General features: G+C 41.5%; 1 protein-coding gene across 17 annotated transcripts in view; it reads right to left on the bottom strand.

The window, feature by feature from the left end:
* Dlg2 (discs large MAGUK scaffold protein 2) overlaps positions 1-18,962 on the bottom strand; it is a 1,777,227-nt gene that overhangs the window by 921,406 nt on the left and 836,859 nt on the right. For 12 of the 17 annotated variants that reach the window (XM_085683002.2, XM_085683004.2, XM_085683006.2 and 9 more), the window contains one exon: positions 3,698-3,859. In XM_085683002.2, the coding sequence (XP_085539128.1) occupies positions 3,698-3,859 (162 nt within the window). The remainder of the gene's footprint in view (positions 1-3,697; positions 3,860-18,962) is intronic. The other 5 variants (XM_085683000.2, XM_085683015.2, XM_085683018.2 and 2 more) reach the window with 1 other exon arrangement.

The following is an 18,962-nucleotide window of genomic DNA, read 5'->3' as shown; positions in this document are numbered from 1 at the left end:
CCCAAAGGTCCACAGTGTTTAAGATGAAGGGATCTGAGTTTGCAGGCTAAGAATGACTAACAAGTAATTAGAACTCAACTTCCCAGGGCAGTAATATGCACAGTTAAATCCATGTTCTTTGCCTGTCCATAACCTCACGCTGTCCATAACCTCAGTTAGTTTATACTGACCAAACAGACATAAACGGGAAAGAAAATTTCTCATGCCTTATTATAGGCCAATTTATTTTTTATTTTATTGTGGTTATGGGCTGGCTTCTTTTATGGAGCATTCTAGATGGCATCTGAAGAAAAATCATCCCCATCTTGTGGCAAGGAAAACAAATTCCCTTCATCTCGTTGTTAAATTGCATGCTTCTTTTCGACTCCGTGCTTCATGCTGGCCCAGGCACTTTAATGAAAACCAGCTAAGCAAGCTAGTTTATCACACAGGCAGCCGGTGGGCAGCAAAGGCAAGAATCTTAGGACTGAGGCATTAGGCGATAGGAGGAGGAAAGAAATGATATCAAACCTGTAAGGCTAAGATTCGTCAGCCCATGAGTCAGAGGGTGCTCAGAGCAACATCTAAACGGTTACGCAGCAATCTCATACTCTGCTTTTGACATGCCATGTGCAAATTCCCAATTAATACCAGAGAACTGCCTGGTTTGCTCAGGAGAATTCTGGGGACATTGGGTGCTGTGACGCCTTCCTTTTGACTCTTTATAGTATTCGACACAGGAACACTAGACAGATTAAGAGAAGCAGCAAGTTTGAAAACACAATGCGTATAATCGAGAATTTGTACACGCTAAACATTTTCCTGGTTTTAGTAGGTTTCCTTTGTGTGAAAACAACACACCAGTTACCCAAACATTAGACCGGTGATAGTAGAACAACTTCTTACCACCTTGATGAGATTAGTCCCATCCCTGTGGAAACGCATGATCTTGGACTTGACATGCCTGGTTATGCTGAAGCTACTCCTGCTGACAAGTGAACCCTTCCTGTGTCTCTCTTTCCACGTATCTTCATTAGCTTAAGTCAGTGGCCCGAGTCAGTCATGGCAGGCATATTACGACAAAACACTGGTAGACTCCACAAACAGGGCCAATTGTCTCAAAAAAGGATATATATTTATGCTATCAGTGCTGCCAGAGGAAAGTGCTACAGTATATTCTGCCAAAATCATCTAAAAATACATCCTGCTCAGTATATATCTCTAAGATGCTCAAAGCAAGCTAACCTTCACCTCACAAGAGCTACCTCATGGCCTCAGAATAAGAGTCCTGAGTAAACTTTTCCTTCTTTTCCAAATACCTTGGTGGCTACTCACCCTTTGATGGGAGAGTCCCCTCTGTGTACTGCGATTATCATTAATGAATAAAGAAACTGCCTTGGCCTGTTGATAGGGGAGAACTTAGGTAGGTGAGGAAGACAGAACTAAATACTGGGAGGAAGAAGCGTGGAGTCAGAGCAAGACACCATGGAGCCACCAGAGTCACACATGCCAAATCTTTTCTGGTGAGCCACTGCCACGTGATGATATACAGATTAATAGAAATGGGTTAAATTAATATGAGTTAGCCAATAAGAAGCTAGAGCTAATGGGTCAAGCAGTATTTTAATGAATATGGTTTCTGTGTGATTATTTTGGTTCTGGGCAGCCAGGACAAACAGGAGGCCTTCCTGTTACAACCCTGAACTTGTAGCTTCAACCAGGGAAGAAAAAACTTCTATCCTTGGCATTTATTATGAGAAGCTTATTATTCATACACAACTACTTTAAAAATCTGATATGAGGAAACTTCAATAAAAATCACTGTTATGCTACAATCATAAAACCAATAAAACTTAATGAGTACGGAGTACACAAGAAGTTACAAGGCAAAAAAATGGAACAAGAAACCCAGTATAAAACCATTGAACTTAGGCTTCTAACACAGCTCAGTGGGTAAAGATGTTGCCTATGTAAGGGACCTGAGTTTGAGCCTTAGAGTCCAGCTGAAGGAAAGAACTGACTCCCTTGAATTCCACACACACATATACTTCCCACACTGGATATTCATATAGTAATAATAACTCAAAATTAAAAATAAATCATTGAAACTATAGATAACTATTCTAATATATCTGTAATGGAAAGAATAAATGGCCAATAGAAAAATACATATAAACGCACACACACACACAACACACACACACACACGATAAATTAATCTATAAAAAAAGCAAACTTCTAAGCTTTTCCCAACAGACATTTCCCAAATGAAGTGTTGAATAGTGTAATGGAGAGGATACAATGGACCTGATTTTTGACCTATTGCTTCAGCTATTTCAGAGGATAATAAATGTTTCAGGATACTAAAGTATGAGAAATTTACTAAGATTTGGAACTGTGTCAAATATATTTTAGCTATTTCTTGATGCTTTCTGAAATTATATACATACAAATAATACTATATAAACTAAACACCCTTAAAGAAAAAGAGGTCACAAATTTAATAGTGAGCAAGCAGGGTATGTGGGAGAGGTTTGAGGAAGGAAAGGGAAGAGGAAAATTTCTGCAATTATATTTAGTTTCAAAAATATTTAAGAATTAAAATGAAAAAAGTGTGTGTGTGAACTTGGGTATGTGTGTTCAATAGTATATTTGGCAATAAGAGGACAACCTGGGGTGTCAATCTTTTCCTTCTGCCAAACTAGCTGGACCCCCAAGCTTCTAGGGATTCTTTAGTCCCAACCTCCCATTTCCAAAGGGTAGAGCTAGAACCAGGATTACCTTGTGCTGTGGGTTTAGCTTTTAAATGGGTTCTGGAGATTTGAACTCAGGTCCTCACGCTTGCAAGCAAGTACTTTCACTCATTAAGTCCTCTTCTCATTCTCTAGTGCAACTTTCATAGCTGTTTTTGTTTTTTAAATTTTGATACTGATACAAAGAAGTGTTAAAAAAAACAGTGATCTGATAATAAAACAAATCTTGCTAGTAACTGAAGGATTAGTCAGCATGATTTCTTTTTAAAAATTATTGAACGCTTACACATTTTAATCAAAAACACAAAAATCTAGTAGCTTCAGGCCGGTAGATAAAATAGCAACCAAGGAGCACATAAAATTCTTATTCTCATTGAATTGCCTCTTCTCAAAATATCGCTGATCAAATATTGCATATAATTAAAATGTTTAAAGGTAGAAAGTGCAGGGGAAAGTACGATATCAAACAAAGGGACACCTTGGAAACCATTTTCCCTAGAATAAAATCAAGGTGTTGATGAGCCAACTCAGAAGTTTTCAATTTCTGTTTAGGTGGCAAGGTGTCATTAGGAGAGATTAGGACAGATTTACTTCCCTTGTTTCATCTGGGTCTAGACATGCTGACGGAAGGAGAGCATTTGAGCAAACTGTGGTGTGCCGACGTGTTTTTCCTTTCCTTTCTACTCACAGGGTTGGTTTGTTTTCCCTGTCAGGTTTTCACTCTTGAATCTTGGCTTAGACCTTTCCCAGCAACTAAAAGGATTTTCCAGACATCCAAACAATGGTAATAAAAATATTTCCCAGAATTACCAGATCGCGTTCCAAACCACAGAAAGCATCTTTACAACCAGTGGCCTCAATTCTGTTTTTAAAAGTCTCACTGAATCAGGCCCACAAAATTGCCTTTAACCATCAGGAACTACGAAAACCCCCAACTATGAAGTATAAAGAGCAACGTGACCGACCTTCAGAGGAGAAATATGAGACTGTAGGACGTATCCGTGGACATTTTCTATTTGCGAGAGGTTCTTCTCCGATACGTGCACCAGTTCTGGCCCTCTTACTTCATGAGTTAGCCGAGGTAAGGAATGATCGTGTGGCCCGTCCTCATCTTGGTAGCGATACTTCTAGGAGAAAAGAAAAGAGGGGAAAAATGCATCAGTGTTGAGAGGGATTCCAGTAGTTTGGACTTAGCTGGACGTACTGTGTGACTACGTTTGGCTTTGCCAAACACTGGGCTGCAAACTCTTCCAGGTCATATACCTTGTCAAGTCTAAATAAAACTGCATGGTATTAAACCATGCTTTCTTTTTTGTCATGACAACATACTCTATTTCTGAGACAAAGAAAAACTGGTAACAAATAAGACTGAGAAAATTTATTTAGATAGATAGGAGCTATTCCTCCAAAAACCAAGACTAGCTACGGAGTGGAGTAGCTAATACAATTCAGTCATGGATGGAAATTAGAACTCTTATCTCTTACTCAGACACTTCATTTTGTTGCTGAATCTGTCAAAAGTTTAAATTCCCTTAGATAATGAGGGGGGAAATGCCACCCACAATATTTCTATAAGCTTGAAAGGAAAGATAGTTGCTCTTTCTTCAGTTCAACCCCTATGAAGAACACTGCTTTGGGCTTGCTGCATTCCAGGACAACCATTTCTAGGAATTAAGCTAGTTTTTAAAGAACTTCAAAAACCAAAACAAGAGTTTACTCAGATGACTACTGGAGGCTGAGGGAAGACTTCCTTCTCTTTTGTTTTCTTTCTCTCTGCGCTCACCAATCCTCTGCATCCCCAGAACAGCAAGGGACTTATCTGGCAAAGGCCAGTGCTAGGTATTTCCATGTCGCTCTCAGAAAGATGGCCAGGAGAGAAAAGGGTCAGGACAAGAACTGGTCTGAGGAAATGGAATCATTCTTGCTGGATGTTCTCCGCCTTCAGCCGTGGTTAGAGCCTCCAGGACCTGGGACTCTAGATCATGATAGCTTCCTGACCTTCCACTTTAGAGCTGTTCCCTTGGTGAGACTGCCTAACTATGTTTTCCTATAGCTCTGCTATAGGCATAAAGCAATTCCTTTATTCATTAATTGTAATTACAACATACAGAAGGGAATCCCACATCAATCTCAAAGGTTTTACAAAGCGAAAGAATATTCTGTATAAATTGCAAAGTCGTATAACAACCCCACTTTCAAGGCCAGCCTGAATGACTCAGTGATCTTGACTAGAATAAGAAAAGAAAGCATATGTGTAGCAGGAAATTATCACAATAAATGGAAGATCAAACAATGAGATCTTGGTTTCTTGGGGAATATGGCATTGTCCCCTTATCCAAATCCACAGTGATATCTTTTCAGAGCTTATGTCTACACTTCTTAGGAAGGTATCACTTGGGTAACGAAAGAGTCCTCTCTCAGATGGACCTAGGAGTGACCTGAAAAGCTAACCCCTATAGGAAGGAGAAACTCCACCTGTTGTGGAAATCATGATCCCATAGTACCCACCTACCAAAGGACATTAAAGAATTATGTTGGTGTCATACCCTGACAGAGCCAGCCTTAATGTTGTAGAAAATGCTGAGTCATCTTTCATTCTATGAATCTTTGGCAAGTTGCTAATGCCATTTAGGCTTCCTTTGGGGGTACTTTTTAATAGTAGCAAAGAAAGGGGACTATGAAAAGAGTCCTCTGCTTCGGAATTTATGCCATACTCTTCTCAGCTCCTTGCTTCCATGTGATCTATTTGAGAAGACTTCACTTGGGGGGAAAACTTATGCTTTGTGAACAAACATTACTTCGTTCATCTTTCATGAGAGGAGAAGCAAAGGCAGTGCTCCTGCCTGGAGTAATGCGGTACCGTCTCTTCTGTTCTAATTTCGTTTGGAGCATTTTGTCTCTGCCTTCAGGACTCCGCCCTGGTTTTAGGCTTAAGCTTCCCTTCAACCCTAGATTCCAACAAAGAAACTTTTTATATTTGCAACAATCAGATTGGGCATTATCTCATTGGAAGTCCTCTGTTACTCTTAGGGATGTCAAAAGATTCCCGACCCTGTGTATCCTCTTGGATGTTCCCATAACATTCTACACTGATTCTAATCAGTGAATAACATCTATATTGTAACTGTGTGCCCATACCTTTACAATTTGTGATTGCCTGGTTGAAACTGATTTATCTCGAGCACTTCAGTGTCTACATGACATGAAGCGAGAGACCCATATCTAGAGGTTAATGGAATTACCTTTAAATTACCTGATCAAGGCTATGGTCCATCTAATCAAAAAAAATCCCACCAGGCAGAACATGCCTGAAAATATCTTCATCTTTTTTTCTACCACAGACTCTTACATGAATGAATTAAAATGAACAAATCTCACCAGAGGTTGTTTATTTCATTCTTCCAATATTAGCGTGTGAGTCAGAACCACCCCCAAAGTGCCCAGAATTCGGAGAAGCATAAACATGCTTGATCCAGCACGAGAGGTTCTCTGGCAATGTGGAAGGTGTTGCGGTGCTGGCAAAGTACATCGCAGCGCCAGAAGTTGGAAGGGCGCCAAGTGTTCATAAATAAAAACCTGTTTATCTTTTGTTGAACAAAAAGTACTCTACTCTCTGCTTCCCGCTTGCGGCAGTGGTTGGCACAAGATTGACAGTAGAGAAGGAGAGAGGAGAAAACACGGAGATAGAACTAGAGGGAGAGGGGAGGAAGAGAAGTGCGGTGGGGAGGGGTAAATCAAGAGCCGAGGAAAGCCAAACTATGCCTGTGTGCTTCTGAGTTCCTGGTGATACTGTGGTATCTTTCAACTAGAAGATACTATCTAAAAACCTTGCAAAGAATGTGAAAGATGTTCACTGTCAAAGCTATGCCATGAAGCAGGGGGCACAATCAAGCAACAATACTAACTCTTCGTACCAGACTGATACATGGGAACTGGTCAGTGTGGCTTCTGTTACTTATACTGACAAATAGCATTCTTTGTGCCCAAACACATCTCCTCCTGTCTGCTAAGCTCTCCGAGGGTCGGAATCAAGCCTTTACTTTTATCTCCCACAATGTTCACCCAGAACACTCCAGAGTCAGTTGACGAAGGGTCTTGGCAGAGAGAAAACATCTTTGAAGAAGAAGTTATTTCACAAACAGGAAAAACCTATTTCAGGAGAAGTAGAGCGTCAGTAAGAACATAGAACAAATAACAAGTCTACAAAGGAAGTGATGATTCCTAGTTAATACGCGAATACAGCACAGAATACAGAGAAAAGCCAAGTGGGAGACGGAAGCTGGCTTGGAACTGAACCACAGAAAAGGAACGGCTTTTGTTTCCTCCAAAAAAATTGCCACAGTCGAGCAGAATGACCAGCCTCCTGCTTGTGTTATGTAACATAATATTTGTATAGTTTGATAATTGTTTCAACGCTTTTCTTATTTGAGGCCTGTGCACATAGATCTGGCCCTTTCCTGGTTCCTTCCTAGATTCCTCTATCAATCTGTGACTTGCATCTGCTGCAGACTCTCTAACTTATGCCTCATTTCTGGAAGAAATGAGTAGATGAGGAGGCGCTGGAGGAAGATAGAAAGGGTTGGTGTAGGAGGAGGAGGCGAAGCTAACATCGAATAGAAGAAAGAGACGAGGAGTGCTCAGCATAGTGAACAGGAGGCTGGCTGATCAATTCTTGTATATTCACTTCATTGATATAAAATAAACTACTTGAACACCAGTTTGACTGGACTAGGGTCCTCTCTCCTCTTCTCGGGTGTTATGGAATGGAAGAAAGAAAGAGCAGGGGCAGGATAGACATTCGATAATTTCCACAGTTTCTTTCCTGAGTCTTTCCCCTACCACACTGCTTCTTGCTTTTTTATATATTTACTTATTTATTTATTTACTTATTTATTTAATCATTTTTGGTTTTTTGAGACATGATTTCTTTGTAGCTTTGGAGCCTATCCTGGAACTAGCTCTGGTAGACCAGGCTGGCCTCAAACTCACAGAGATTCGTCTCTCTCTGCCTCCAGAGTGCTGGTACTAAAGGTGTGTGCCACTACTACCCGGCTCTGCTCCGTGCTTTAAAAGCTTTCTAGGTCATCCTGGTCTAAACGAGCTAGTTCTAGGACAGGCCCTAAAGCTACAGAAAAACTCTGTCTCGAAAACCAAAACTAAACAAAAAGTTTTCTGGGGACACAGAAGACATGCCACTTCTTAAATTTGACATTCATTTCAATGATTATTTTTCTAATGTCCATCTGCCCCATCAACTGACTCTTCTGTGATAATGGGGACTCTATTTCTCCGTTGGTCACAGACTTCTAGTACCTGATATGCAGTAGGTCCTCGATAAATGTTGAATGAATTGTCTGGCCCAATCTGTCTTCAAAATCTATTATTCAAAGACCCAAAGGAAGTAGGTCAACGTCAGTGCTTGCTGGCCACACACACGCCTGCCCTTGTGATAACAACTTCTGAGAAAACCTCCCACAGCCAGCCGAACAGCTAAGCCTGCTGAGTGCCTGAAAGAAGAAATTTGATCAGATTTGGGACAGGATACAAGCAAGAGCACTGGCTTGAGAGACAGACCACTCTTCCAGGTGCTTCCTTTGAATTTTTTTCAGACCTGTTTCCCAACTAAAAGGAAATACGTTCCTGCTTTTTTGCCACCAAGAACAAGACAAGCCAGGATGTTAATTAAATTACAAATCAGCTGTCTGCTTGCAGCTGACAGAGCTTTGTGTGCTTCCAAGCAACGTCGGATATTTTTAAATCCTCTGTAATTACCTACAATGGAGAAGCTGCCAGGAAGGATGCCTCCATGAATATTTAATCGCTCTCAAGATTCTTTTTAAAGCACCAATGATTTAAATAATCAAGAGAGACCCTACTGTTGATCTGGGCTGCCCTCCATCTGCCCACAGAAGATTCTAGAAGCCCAGTTAAGAGTGCAGCTTTTTCCTGAGTTAAGCCCACATATGAAGGAGGCCATATTCATTCAGGGAGTCACGAGGACCTGAGTGAGTTCTTTGAGTATGTCGGTATGGAATCGCAGACTGACTTGTGCAAATGTAATGGGTGTGGTATTGTGATATTTACATAAGTAGCATACAGTCAGAATGATTTATTTTTTTAAATAAAAAGGTATTCTTAAAAGTTCACTCTTTGGGTCATTCTCAAGAAGAACTAGACAAAGAAGATATTGTCATTCTGATTTCCAAGTGAGAAAGAGAGAGGTTCAGGAAGTCTTCAAAACATGAAATTCACTGTGAAGATGTGTTTCATGACAGCCACCTTCGGGCTGTAAGCTGTAGCCCAATAGAGTTGGGGGAAAAGTCTGTCCTTGCTCTGGAAACACAAGTTCAAACTTCCATTCTGATGCTTGATAGCCTGGAGGCCTTTGTGAAGTTCTTGAGTGTCTCTGAGCAGCATCCAACTGCAGCTACCCATAGAAAGAACAACATTCATTTCACAGAAGTCTAAAGATGGAGAACGACATTGTGTTCTGGGTGCACACTAAGTTCCTTGACAAATCTCAACTCCTGCTTTTATGAAGTCTCAATATCTTTGCACTTCGCAGTTTTGTTATTAAAAGGGGAAAAAATAGTAGTTCTCAAGAGTGAACTTTTCATACAGCTATTTCTACCAGCACGATGAAGAAAATATGAATAATTATTTGGGTTATCCAAATATGTCTGAGAACAGTGAACAAAGATCATTTCCTAAAACCTCACAAGTGGCAGAGAGTCATGTTCTGAAGAGATGGTTTGGATTACTACCAACCCATCACCTACCATCTGGAAAACTCACTAAATACTCTGAGGCTTAGCATCCTCACTGTGAGAGGAGAAGCATGCCCACATCACAGGGAGGCCAAGAGACAGAAAGCCTGGGAAGACTTAGGAGAGAGCCTGATCCCTTCCTCCCTCTCTTCCTTCCTTCCTTCCTTCCTTCCTTCCTTCCTTCCTTCCTTCCTTCCTTCCTTCCTTCCTTTCTTCCTTCCTTCTTCCCTCCCTCCCTCCCTCCCTCCTTCCCTCCTCCTTCCCTTCTTTCTCCCCTCCCTCCCTCTCTCCCCCCTCCCTTCCTTTCTATCTTCCTCCCTCTCTTCTTCCCTCATTCCCTCCCTCTCTCCCTCCCTCTCTTCCTTCCTTCCATTCATTCTTTCTAACTAAGACATTAGATGTTTTACATGATAGTAATGATTTTTTAAAGTGGTAGAAACTAGAGAAATAATTCTACCTTTTTATCTCAGTTTTTAAATCTGTTTCCCTTAATCTGTGACACAGCCTGTCTCTACGCCCATAAACACAGCAGATTTACTGAACACCTACTAAGTGCAGACACCATAGTCATGCGTTAGGGAAGTAACATTACACAAGGCACTGGGACCATTATCTGGTGCTTTCTGGAGCACAAGCTTTTAAAGAAAGACAAGAATGGTGACACAGGTAAAGAGAACTGAAAGTATCCCCTGCTTTGCTAGCACTAAGTCAGAGAGAGCAGAGAAGTATAACACAGAGATGAGGTCATCTCAAGCAGAGCTCCTCCAGACTTGCCCGGGTGCTCCTTCAGACTTATCCGGTCACACACAGGGGCATAGCCAACTCAGACAAGCAGGCTGACACACACTGAAGTAACAGGAGAAAGGACAAAAGTCGGGAATGGCAAACATTAGCATGCTGATAGTGGCTATTTCTATATGGTTGTTAATTCTGTATTTTGAACTACACTTACTACTCGAACGGATTTAAAAAATTGACAGAGAAGAACATTTAAGCACAATCAAGTTTTGGTGTTGAAGAGAAGAAGGCCCAACGTGTTTGGGGTCAAAGGAAAAGGTCTCTGGTCCTAGGACACCTTCATTCAATTTCTGCTGAGTTAATTTTGGGACCTGGATGGAGAGACCAGGAAAGTCACTGCCAGCTGAGAAATTTAGGAAGGAGGGAACCAAGAATGAACTGACTGTGGAGAATCAGCTCTGAAGTCAACTGGCTTCCGAAATCAAAGCGACGCTTTCAGAAAGAACCCGGTAATTAGTTTGTTCATCTGAGGCGAAACTTCAAATACTCTCTGAGCAATGTTCCACGGCTCACTGCTGCTGGATTTATGGGAGGACAGTAAGATCCCGTGGGCACGCTCTGTCTGACTCAACCCACCAGCTGTGAGTCGGCACCATCCGTGAGAGCTACTACAGAAGAGAGAAGCCCACACAGCTCAGGAAGCTTTAGAACCCATGAAAAGAGAAATGTTCACTTCAGCAATAATCTTAACCAAGCGACTGCAAACCTCCGTGCCTCAGTGTCCTGAGATTCAATTCTGCTTCCACCGCTAACCAACTAGATGGCTTCTGGCAACTACAGAGGTTCTCTGATACTCATTCATGCTTTTTAAAATCCGGCCAAAGGTGCAAGAAAGTTGTTGGTTTGGGAAACTCAACAGAAAATAAGAATAAACGTTTTTTAGCCTAGCACTGTGTTATAAAGTCATTTTCATATAAGTACGTATTACACAGTGAGCATATGGCCGCCTATAGTACTGTATTCCCCCCTCGCAGATTGGCCCCCTGTTGTCATTACACTACACAGACATGATTTTATCTCTATAAAACATAGGTACAACAAATGAGGAAAAAAGCATGGTGTTGATCTTTCTGAGACTGGCATCATGCAATATGGCTTCATATGTGTACCTTCAATAAGAAGCGTGGACATTTTAACACAAGTCCACACTCCTGATACAAGCCTAGGAACTCTTAACTATCTTATTATGTCCTCATTCATGTCAAAGAGGCTCCAGGCCGAGTACAGAAATGAATGAGACCCTACCTAGCGATGGTGGGTAGGCCCCGCCAGGATTGGAGGCAGCTGACATCCACTGAGCTTCTTCAGACATCTAGAACACTAGACAATGGCGCAAACTATCCGAACACAGTCAGACTGAAGTGTAAAGTCCTCCATATGATGCCCTGAAGATTCAGTGGATGGTGTTTCTTTCTAAACGTCAGGAACCCATTCTGTTCACACTGGCCTCTTTGGTTTATGATCCTCAGTTCTGCTTAGGACCTGCCTATGGGGTTAGTTTGGTCCATGTGCAAGCCTTCCAACCATATGTGATACCCCAGGAGGAGATCACATACACAGCTGAACCTAGACTGGACTCTTTGGGCCAAGTGGTGTGCCTGGATCAAGAGTTTCCAGATATCTGTCTGTCTGTGTTTCCTTTTTCACACTCAGAGACTGAAACTGCCTTCTAGCACAAAGCATTGTCATCCATTCATTCAACAAAATGTATATCATGAGTGGCGTGTCCTCATCATTGCATTTAAAATGTTAGGAATGCTGAAGTTAATATAAAGCAAGAACTGAGAACAATTGGGTTCATGCTCCAAATAAATTTTATAGTTTGACTCTTTGTTTCCTTCCCCCACCATCTCCCTCTCCCCCTGTCTCTCGGTCTCTCTCTCTCTCTCTCTCTCTCTCTCTCTCTCTCTCTCTGGGTGTGGGTGTGTCTTTGTGTATGTGTGTGTAGATGGATGTGCTTTTGAATGAGGCACCTACAGAGACCAGAGGCATTGTAGCCACTGGAACTGGAGTCATGTGCACTTGTAAACTGCCCTACCTGGGTATTAGGAACCAAACATGTTTTCTTTGTCAGAGTAAATAATTTTGTACAATGGAGAAGATACCATGGCCAGAGTATGCAGCCTCTCTATGAAGCTATGGAGTCTGAGCTGGTGAAAACAATGGGGTCCATCAAGGAGTTCTGGTCTAGCTGCCTCTATTCCATGGTATCTATGAAGCAGGAATATAGAAGAGTGGGAGGATCAAAGTAGAAGCTGTGATCTTAATGCTGGCAGTAGTTTCTAGTTAAAAGATACTTTATTTTATACTTAGACCAGAGTGTTAATGTTAGCATTTCCACAAATAAAATTGCTTTACATGCCATGCTCCTTTGTGGTAATATTTAAATATTTTACAAAAACAAAAAAAAATAGTGTAATGTTTTTGTAAATGCGTTTTATAATTGATTGAGGGGCACTCATAGGTAACTGAGTGAGCTAGAGCAAAGAGTAAATTTGTGTAAAGTCTTTAATATATGACAGCCTTCTACAAAAACTCATTAGTTTAATGAGCAGGTACTATCTTGCTTTCTTTGCTTTTCTTCCAGAAGCGCAGAGGTAGAGAGAAATGAAGTAACTTGTTCATACCACTAAATGGAGAGCCTGAGATTCATGCTTCTCCTGTGACTCCACTGGCACCGCCCCCACCAATTTGATTGACATGTGCTGTGTGTTTCTTGATCTCTTAGGCAGACATTTCTTCTGTGTGCAATAAGTACTAGAGACCCCTGAGCTAAAAGTTGAGGTCTACACACATCCTTATTCTACGCTGGACCAGGGGACGCAGAGAGAAAATTAAAAATGGTAGTAACCCGGCCAATGATCCTGATATTTTCCTGTCACCCAAATGGAGCCCTGCAGGTGAGGGTGACTCCTCCCCATTTTTCCTCCCATGCCTTCCAGAGGTGGGTGAACAGGACTAAGTTGACAGAACAGGACTTCCCGTCAGCTTGAAGTCAAGCTGTTTGCCTGGGGCTGAGAATCCCTTAAAGAAGGCAGGGGTTCTGCAGCCTTGGCTATCCAAGTCCCCTTCAGACACACAGTGAAAGGATCTGGAGTCCATCTCAGCGGGGATCCTCACTCTTTTCTTTTTGTTCATTTCCATTGCTAATTCTCCCATCGAGCACTCATTTCTCTCTCACGAATATCCAAATGTGGCGTTCTTCCCTTTCTAAACATATTTCACACCTTTTCCTACCCAGCCAGCTTCTTTTCTCTGTGTCTCCATCTTCTCACACCTCGCAAAGCAGATTTAAAACACCCCAAATCATTTGCAGCCATAGAAACTCGGTCTTATCTGGAACGTTCTGACCCTCTCCAGGTACTCTCTGCCATCCCTTGCTTCAGGAATCAGTTGGGGTGATGCCAACTATTAGGAAACCCCATGATTTAACCATTTTCACTGGTTAGAGTGGAGTGGAAATTAGGACAAAACTTACAGCAAATGTGCACATACACAACATATTTGTATTTCATCAGTTTTGTCTATTTTTTTTAGTATTTTTTTCTGGACTGATTGTATGACCTTGCAGTGCTGTGCCATATATTTAATAAATGCTAAATTAATGCTTGTTGGAAAAAAAAGGTCATCCAATAACTACTTTTTTCACTGATATCTTTCTATCAACCAAAGCATTCAACACATAACCCCTAGATATTTCTTCTTTCAATATACGTTTAGCTACATCAAAACCCACCGTAAGCTTGTTACTGCTCACGAATCAAGCACAGAGATGTTGGTGCTACATACACTGGCCCTCGTGCTGAGGTCCATCCCTTGTTTGTTTGGTCTCAGACACGTTATCACTATATGGTCCAGGATGGCCTGGAACTCGTTAGTAACCAAGTCAAACTTCAAACTCCTGGTCCTCCTGCCTTAGCCTCTACAGTGTTAGGATAACCACACCCCGCCCTAACTGCACATCTTATATTCAAATTAGCTAAGAGGCTCTTTTTTTTTTTTTTTTTTTGCTGAAGTCATTTGATATTTCCCAACTCCCCACTTCTTGTTCTTTTTTGATATCTTAAAGCAGGCTCTCTCGATAAATGGAGTATGATTGTTGGCTTTCTGCTGGTTTGGTTTGGTTTTAGGTTCTGATCATCTATAACCTTCCCCATAGTCTATGATCATCTTTTCTCCCAAAGTGGAATCTGCTCCTGTCCTTGCTTTGTCTTAACTCGGGCAGGGAAGTCTTCCAATACTGAATATGTAGCTCGTCATCCATCTCTTTCTCCACTAAGCATTCACAATGAATGACTAAGTCTTGGTAACAGACACTGACAGTATTCAAGGCAATGTGAGATCCTGCCCTCACTGGGTGCCCTTTACAGCAAGCAGATGGGACTAAAAATTGTCAGTTAGGACTAGTTCCAGACATTCTGTATTTAACATATACATATCAGAAGTGATGAAATACGACATTAAGCATACCATGCATATGTTCTCACAGGTTTATTTAACCTAGCACTGAGGTTAAAACATGACAGTTTCTTCAAGAATAAGATATCTCAGAATACTCTTAAAGAGCAAAGACATCAAAGTATTACAAAGATACCAGATCACAAGTCAGGGAGGATGTGTGATAGAACATATTTTTCATTTTTAATGTACTGAGATGCTTTTAGCCAGGTCCTTAGATTTAGTTCCTTGAAAATTGTTGATGTGACGTCATAGACGGTTGTGGTAGAATGAAATTAAAATTTATTGTAGAGTAATTTCATTCCTGTTAAAGACAAACCCAACATCATCTTAAAATTTCCAAACCTTGAAGAATAGATTACATGAGAGAAATACTTATTTCAAAAACTTAAATATTGCTAACAAAATTTACCATCCATGGAAGTGGGATTGGTATGATTAGAGTATTCTATACCTTGGATGTTCACAAGCCAATAGCTCCACAAGGCTAAAAAGGCTCCCTTATCACATAAAATTTAACTCTAAAATCCCTGAGCAACATTTTGGTTTGTCTTCATCCTTATATCTATTTAGAAAGTTTTTTTTTTTAATCTGGATATTCAACCCTAGTAGGCACAGTGAAATGCCCAAATATGATACTCTTAACTTTGTCTCTATTTTGGATGAAATTTGCTTAGCCGTTAGGGAAGAATCATCTAGGTTGGGAGTCATAGTCACTAACTGCTAGATTCAATAATAAATGAGAAAACAAAATATATTTCAAGCAGAACTTTCAATGTCTTCAAAGTTACAGTTCATTGTAGTCAAAGCTACCAGTTTTAACAAATTAAGGAAATGAGAAGGTACTCCCAGAGAATCTCAAAGTAGAAGCTCATTCATTAGAAGAGGTGGGTACACTGTCCAAGGGGAATGAGTCGGACACTGAAAAGGAAGAGAACATCTCATAGGAAGAGCAGGGCCAACTGCATGATAAAGGAAATGTGTTACCAGGAGAGCCTGAGCTAGAAAGTGAAAGACCCCCGAGGGATGTCTTCCTTACGAGAGAGGCCCCGAACCCACGAATCAGACGAAACCACACTTACGGATGCAAACAGCAAGAGGTTTATTCGAATACACAGGTACCTGGGGCGACAAGGTCTCTCAAAAGACTTGCACGCCCATCAGGCTGGGGTGAGGGGTTTTTATAGGAGAGCAAAAGCGCGGGAACAGAAGCGAGATGCTTGGTTATGGGGATTCATTCCATTGGTCAATTCAAATAAGGCCGAGAGTGCGAACTGAGTAGCAAATTCTTGACCTTTTACCTGAATACCAAGGAGGGGGTTGTCCAGGGGCTTCCTGTTTTCCTTATCTCTTCCTGCCTTCCTAGCTGGAGACCCATCTGAATACCAAGGAGGGGGTTGTCCAGGGGCTTCCTGTTTTCCCTATCTCTTCTTGCCTTCCTAGCTGGAGACCCACCTGGATACCAAGGAGGGGGGTTGTCCAGGGTAGTATTTTTCCTTTTCATTAGGAGTCTAGTCTAGTGTGAGCCCAGTGCCGATGCTGTGTTCTGAGGAGGGGTGAATGAAGTGGGAGGACTTTGGGGCAGCACAGCTGCCTGCAACCAGGCTGCTTCCGGTTGTGGATCTTCAGGATAGATGACAGCATCCTGAGGAAGCATTTGCAGGAGGAGTCACAAGAGCTAAGAGAGAGGAACAACTCCGGTATGCAAGGGCAGAGGAAAGGCTAAACAAAATGAAAGAAACACATACGAAGAACTGCTATCCAGCCATAGAATGAAGAGACCACACCTTCTCCCGCACAGATGAGCCGCAGAGCTAAGTCAAATAGGCAAATGGCAAAGAGATGATTGCTGCAGTTTTACTCTTGTGTTGCAATGGGCAAGCTAAAATTCACAGACAGGGCTAATAGGATGTGGTTAGCAGCAGTTTGAAGAGGGAGACGCGGAGATGAGCTGCCTTCAAGTCTCTGCTTTGTGAGAGTTCTGGGGATGTGTTAGCCAAGGTGGATGTAACCACTACTTTTGAAATGTGCATCGAAAATGGTTAAGATGGTAAAGTTTTGTTTGTTATGTGGTTTCTACCATACTTTAGAAACAGCCCCCTCTATTTGTTGAAGAAAATGACTGGCAGAAGTGGGGTGAGTAGTTAGGAGACTCTTACAGATCCTTTACAAAGTCTTCAGAATGCTGAGCTTAGTCTCTGACCAACTTTAGGGAGGGAAAATGCATTGTTCACAAATGCTGAACATTTTTCTGCTAGGCTACAAAAACATTCCAAATACATCTTATTCCTTCAAATGTCCCACACTTTTTTCCTCAGGAGAGATCAGAAGTAATAATAATAATGATAATAATAATAATAATAACAAATAGTAGCAGGGGGCTGAATCAGCTCCTTCTTGGGGCCTCTATCACCTAGAGGAACAGAGAAAGGGTCAGGGCAGGCAGACACTGGAGAATTCTAGGCTCAGGACCAAGGCTCTATGAGCAGTGGATTCTGGGGCCCCTGGCAGTCATTCCCCACAAATGCTCACTAGTTGCTCGTAATAAATCTGACCATCTGGCATCATGCTGAGTAGAAATCTTCCTTCTTGACTTATGCTTCTGTTTGGGATCACAGGAATGGCCTGAAATGGTCAAAACCAATGAGAACAGGTGGAAGACTCACAAGTTTCCAGACTATACAGGGAGAACCCCTTAAGTCTCAGAAAACAAGTACCTCATATGTGATAAAAATCCATCAAGATTCATTATTAAATCATCCATGTGTTTATCACAGTCTGCAACACCTATTTAAGCAATAAAGAATAACATAACACATCTAAAGTATAAGATACTCAACAGAAGCCCCTGGGTGTTCACACTTATTCTTAATTCTCCAGAAGTTTCACGTTGTTGGCATAAATTTCTGCTGTTGACAATGGTCTTATTATATGGGCACACATCTGTGACATATCCCTGTCTTCTTAAATTTAATTTTTTAAATTTAAATTTTTATTTATGTGTATTTATATATGTGTATATACACCCAAATGCTCAATACACACACACACACACACACACACACACACACACACGACTCACACTCTTGCATGCTGAAGCCACAAAAAGGGGTCAGATCCCCTATAGTTGGGTTATAAGTGGTTGGGATCTTCCTGACATGGATGTTAGAGAATGAACGTAGATGTTCTAGGAGAGCAGGAAGGACTAAACAAACAAACAAACAACAACAATAACAATAACAACAAAACCCAGCTGAGCCATTTCTCAAGTCTCAATTGAAGTGTCTTAAAACTGAAACTTTTGTAATGTAGAATAATCCCAGCAAGGAATTCTGTCCTATGGATAAACAAACCCATAGCTGCAAAAGCCAATTTAGTGACATTGTGTTAGAGCTTCTCTTGTTGTGGTGAAGCAAAGACCATAACGTTGTAGGGAGGAAGGGGTTTCTTACAGCTTACTCTAACACATCACAGCCCATCTTCAAAGGAAATCAGGCCGCGGGGCAGGAACCTAGAGGCAGGAACTGACACTTGGATGGTTGTGACCTTGGAGGGGTGATGCTTACTGGCTTGCTCCTCCATGTAGCCATTCTTACAGCACCTAGGATGATCAGTCCAAGAGTGGCAGCTCCTACAGCGAGCTGGGTCTGCCCCCTTTAAAAATGCATCGTGGGATTCCTGACAGGACAGTCTGGTGGAGGTATTTTTCTCAATTCATATTACTGCTTTCAGAATAACCCTTGCTTCTGTCAAATTGGCATAAAACTAGCCTTCACCTGTACACACAAAGCATAAAAATACAGCACACATATAATACAAAATAATACACTCACACTCTTTGCTGACTCTATGCACTATTTCTATTAATTTCCCTACAGAAAGAACAGAACTATAACAATGCTTCTGCAATAATCCTGCCTGGGTTTGTTGGTGCATATATGCAGGCTCTCTTTAGGCATATGCCTAAGAGTGAAATTCCGACAATCGAATTGCTGTGCTGTAGCTGGATGTCACCTGAGCCTAATCAGCTTGCTTTGTGCTGTAATATATGAGAGCTAGGACTACCTCATAGTCTCAATGTAGCTTGGTATTATCAGACCAGTGAGAGGACTCATAGGGTAAAAAACTCTTTCTATATACACCTGAAAACGTGAAGTTAGTCAGAAGATCCTACAATGGAAAGGGACTCTGGGGAAAGTTGTTCTCT

Source organism: Myodes glareolus, chromosome 24 (genome assembly GCF_982192425.1).
Source record: "Myodes glareolus chromosome 24, mMyoGla1.1, whole genome shotgun sequence".
NCBI lineage: Eukaryota > Metazoa > Chordata > Mammalia > Rodentia > Cricetidae > Myodes > Myodes glareolus.
This window is presented reverse-complemented; position numbering and strand designations above follow the sequence as displayed.